General features: G+C 36.8%; 1 protein-coding gene across 2 annotated transcripts in view; it reads right to left on the bottom strand.

The window, feature by feature from the left end:
* Positions 1-520: 520 nt before the first annotated feature.
* The window catches only part of LOC138042777 (transcription factor CP2-like), an 18,291-nt gene continuing 14,004 nt past the window's right edge, over positions 521-4,807 (bottom strand). Inside the window, exons 16-20 of one of the 2 annotated variants that reach the window (XM_068888788.1) lie at positions 3,366-3,456; positions 2,747-2,917; positions 1,813-1,852; positions 1,435-1,486; positions 521-1,152 (exon numbers count right to left, since the gene is read on the bottom strand). In XM_068888788.1, the coding sequence (XP_068744889.1) occupies positions 1,121-1,152; positions 1,435-1,486; positions 1,813-1,852; positions 2,747-2,917; positions 3,366-3,456 (386 nt within the window). In that variant the 3' untranslated portion in view covers positions 521-1,120. Of the gene's footprint in view, positions 1,153-1,434; positions 1,487-1,532; positions 1,853-2,746; positions 2,918-3,365; positions 3,457-4,807 lie in introns of those variants that run through there. The other variant, XM_068888781.1, reaches the window with a different exon arrangement.

Raw genomic sequence — 4,807 nt, 5'->3', positions numbered from 1 at the left:
TAATCAATGATAGTCCCCAGCAAACTGAATACACCTTATTCCAAAATGGCTACCATTTTAGTATTTGTTTGTTTAATTGCAAATTGGCCCTTTTGGTCTTGTTCAAGGTTAAATATTGTTTTGAATTTTACATTTGAAAGCGCTAAAGAGCCAATTTGCAAGGAAAGAAAACAATACTAAAATAGTGCCCATTTTGGAATGAGATGTATGGCATCCAATACCAAATTTTCCTGTTACAACATGAACAGGAAAAAGTCTCACTCTGAGACTGAAAACCAATCACGTCTGAATCACAGGAAATTGTTAAGGACTAACAAAAATGAGGAACACATGAGGGCAAAAATCTGAATAGGCCACTTTGAAAAACATGCAAAAGGCTAAGAGGACTAATTTATATTTTCAAACAATAGAGCCCAAAACATAAATTATGCAGCCTTTCATTGACAACAAAAAGGACCTTTGCTTTTGGCTTGCTGACAGACACAGTCACACCCCACCTCCATTCATCACATGATACAAGTTTTAACTGAATACAGTGTGTATTTTGAGCAAATGTTGCTTTTCTTTTGAAATTGAAGGAGACATTTCCCAAAAAATTGGGACACTGTAATGATAGTCCTATCAATTAAAACTGACAAGAATGCCAGTGGCTACAAGACATATCTACACTTCTACTGGAATGAATAATGGAGATTCCATGCTAGACATGTGGTGTTTCAAAAAGGGATAATCTTCCAGACAAAGATACAAACAGAGAAATCTAACAACATAGACTAATTCTGAGTGTCTTAATTCTCTCATGTGCCAAACAACTTTTCACTACATATTTATTTTTTTTCCTCTGTCATCCTCAGGGTAAGAGCTGCCGTCTTTTTCACTGGCACAATGTTAAGAGCTTTAAATATTACACCATAAGGTACATGTAATGTTGGTAGCCAGATCCTGCCCTGGGTTTGTCGAGTATGGTAGCATATTTCATGGTGGTTAGCAGTTTTCATTTGTTATGGTACTGAATGCACAAACTGCAATTTTTTCAACAACATTTTAGCCTCTGCTCATGTTGAGTTGAAAGTGACACAAACTCAAATGTTTCTCTTTGCACTTGATCTTGTTTCTTGCATCATTTCAAAATTACTTGATATGTGTCCTTCTCTGTAAAAACAAAAAACAACTCCAAAACTAAAATTTTCATTTAAATATTTAATTTTTTTGTCCATGCATTACAAAACCACAACCTGTTTGCATGGAAATCTTTGGTTGCATCATTTACTACAAAATAAAATAATTCATCAACATACCAAAGGGTTAACTCTTTCATGACCAAACTCATGGTGTAACCTTGTTCTAGAATACCACACAAGGAAAGAGGTCCCAGTCCCACATTACAGGATCACCTGTGTTTCAGTTTTGTATCCTTAAAAACTTGTCTCTCACCTCTAACAAGCTGTATGATAAAATGCCCTTCATCCACAAAATTTCTCACCATCTTAAACAAATGTGAAGAGAAAAGGAACAACTTAAGATACAAAAAAACTTAAATTACCTGAAAAGGACAACTAAGTGTACACAAAGGAAAAATAAATCTAGTTTTATATTGGCACCAATAACACCTTGGGTACTAGAGGTTTTTTTTTTTCTAGGTCGGAGAGAACAATCAGTGATTCCAAATCAAAGGTTGAGGACGAACAATATCGTCCTCGACCGTTGATTTGGAATGACTGAGCGTTCTCTCAGACCTTGAAAAAAAATTCCTCTGGCACCCAGGGTACACCAATAAAGACTTGCCACATAACTGCCCAAAATAATGCCTACCTCATCATCCACTAGAACATATATCCCTGTTGGACCTTGTCTAAAATGAAGCAAGTCATCACTTATTCTTGTTACCACATTTAAATTTCATAATTATGTGACCTACCACTAAATGTGTGAAGAAACAGAATGAAAGTTAGCCTTGATAAGTGCTTAAATAACTGGCCTTTGAATGAAAGTGTGGCTTGAGTTGACCATGCTGTGATATCAAGAACTAACACGCATAAGAACTACAGTTGAACCTCGATTATGCGGACCTCGATTATCCGGACTTTTTCTCTGGTCCCAATTTTGTCATGAATATTTATTAGTCATCATCAAGATCCCTAGCCATATTCTTTTAAAACTACAGCGTTGAAAAGTAAGGTAAACGCGAGTTTGTTTCTCTTTCAAAAAGCAAAATATGGCAGGGCTCCAAAATGGAAAATATTGTTTTCCAAACGATTTGCAAATGTTTTGATTCACAATTAAACGTCGCTTTCTTAATATAATCAGTTTTCGTTCCTCATTAATGTTCATATTCTCGATTATCCGAACCCTCGATTATCTGGACTATTTTGTCTAGTCCCAACGAGTCCGGATAATCGAGGGTCGACTGTACCTGTATGTTCAACTTACCACAAAAATGGCAGAAGCCTGACTCGCATCGGCTTATGTCTGGAGTGGTTCTCAATATTATTATAATATTATTATAGCAGGTTTACTTAGATTTTGAAATTCAATATTTGGTGATTGGCTCAAAAAATTCCTGCCTTATTCTCAACCAATCAGAGAGACCACTAAACTAATAGGGCCAAATCCGTTTGCCTTGCATTCATATGCTCTCTGTGTTATTAGCAAAGTAACATAACTTGTTTGAAAACTGCATACAGTAATTACCACTCCTTTTTTCAAGCACTACATGACCAGAACTAACCAAATTTAATGTACCTACCGATATATGGCTACAACCTGTTCCACACTAAGACTGCATTTGATAGCAAGTTTTTTGCGAAGTTCAACAACATTTAAGGCTTCAAGATACGTGGCATAATATTCCTTCATCCCTGAATTTTGTTGTGCAGAATCCATGCAAATGTATATTGTCAATAATGGACGAGCAGCCCTGAAAGACCAAAAGAAAAGAAACACAAATCTCTAATACCACACTTTGTTTAGCTGGTTGTCTATTATTTTTTTGCTGGTTTGTTTGTTCATTCCTGTATTTTTAATACAGGATTTGCCATGAAATGCTGGTTAGTCTCACAATGTAAATATCAAAACAAGATCCCATTACATACTGTACAAAGATTATGTATTAAATACTTGCAGGAAAAAAGTACCCTGCATATCCATAGTTGGCCCAGCAGCTACAGAGCCTGGTGTCAAAGCTCAAGACTGGTGGACAAAACATTGGGGGAGATCAATTTTCCCAATTCTACCTCCACATATTTCACCTCCAGAACTGACCATTGGCATTCTTTCTTTTGATTAGTCTACAAGACAGTGTTAGCATTAAACAGAAGATCAGTGAATAAAATAATTAACAACTATGAACTCTTTAACATTAGCACCTGGCCTGAAGGGAGTTATGTAAGCGTATACCATCAGCAGGCCCTAAGATCTGAACCATGTCCTGCTTGGACAATCTGAGAAGATCAGCACCTACAATGAAATTTCATATGAATGTTTACTTTTTTCTAAACTGATTTTTAAGCCCAAGGTAACCATATTTTCTACAAATCAACTCAAATGTTAATTTTTGTAGGGAGTAGAAAAATATGTATGAGGAATGATTAAACTCAGTCTCAATGACAGCACAGGATTAACCCCAACCCACCCCTACACTCAATGCTCATCAGAAAAAATTGTCACTTTCACTAAAAACAGCATGGACATCAACATGACAAACCGGTAATCATATAAATACCCTGGGTGTGAGAGAGTGTGATTCCCCCTCCCCCCCCCCCCCCCTTTGAAAAGTCCTAGCTATGCCCCTGATTAGCCATGGGAGGCATTGTGAACTCTGCTTTTTTTCTTTTCCAATATTAATATTCATGTAAAAGAATTTTATTTTCCCTTGTGCTTTTCCAAATATTAATTGAGTTGCTGCTTTACTCTCCTTAGGTCCGGGCCAAACGTCGAACTTCAAATGAGACGAACTAAATGGTAGTTTGGGTCGATCCAAATTAATTACGGTCAACCTAAAAATTGTTGGGTCAAATGTTGAACTTAACATCGAACCAAATGCAAACAAATACACGAAAGAAGTGTTTACTCTAGTAATACGTGCTTCACAGTTCTAGAAAACGACAGTCCATACTGCGAAAAATGCTGATCTTCTAACAAATTCAGCGGAATGTTCATTCCTCAGCGACAACACCGTTATTCCTTTCACAAAAACAAGTCAACTAATGTTTGTTGGATTTTTGCAAATAGATCTTTATAGATCTTCGCCGTCATTTACCAGCGTTGCATTTGCTAACTTGCGATGTTTATAATAGGTTGCCCAAAAAGAAAAACACTGTTAACACATGCTCTCTTACAAATATTTTGATATCGAGGCCAGATATACATTATCGTACAAATTTATAATTTATGAATTAAGTTCGACTCATGAGAAGTCTGGCATTTGTCCCAGACTCGATCTTTACACATTCTATCCATCTGAGGCGGACAGATTAATTATGGTCACTTTATAGTTCCATGGTCAGTTCGTTCCAAGTCAGATCATTCCACAAAATAGTCAACTTTCATAAACGAAATTACTTGAATAAGTAAGTTAGAGCAGTGGTGATCTAACCCAAAGGTCGTGGGTTCAATTCCCACCCTGGTCAGAGTTTTTCTCTGTCCTTGTGTGGGCCCATTTCCATTAGTAGGGCTAATGCTCACATGGTTCATATGGGGTACATTTGCACAGAACATGAACCTTGGATGCGGAAAGTTTTGCTCACAAAAGGTCATGAGTTCAACTCCAGCCGGACCAACACTCGGGGTCTTAGTTATTGAGGAGAAA

The sequence above is a fragment of the Montipora capricornis genome, chromosome 1 (assembly GCF_036669925.1).
Source record: "Montipora capricornis isolate CH-2021 chromosome 1, ASM3666992v2, whole genome shotgun sequence".
Taxonomy (NCBI): Eukaryota; Metazoa; Cnidaria; class Anthozoa; order Scleractinia; family Acroporidae; genus Montipora; species Montipora capricornis.
This window is presented reverse-complemented; position numbering and strand designations above follow the sequence as displayed.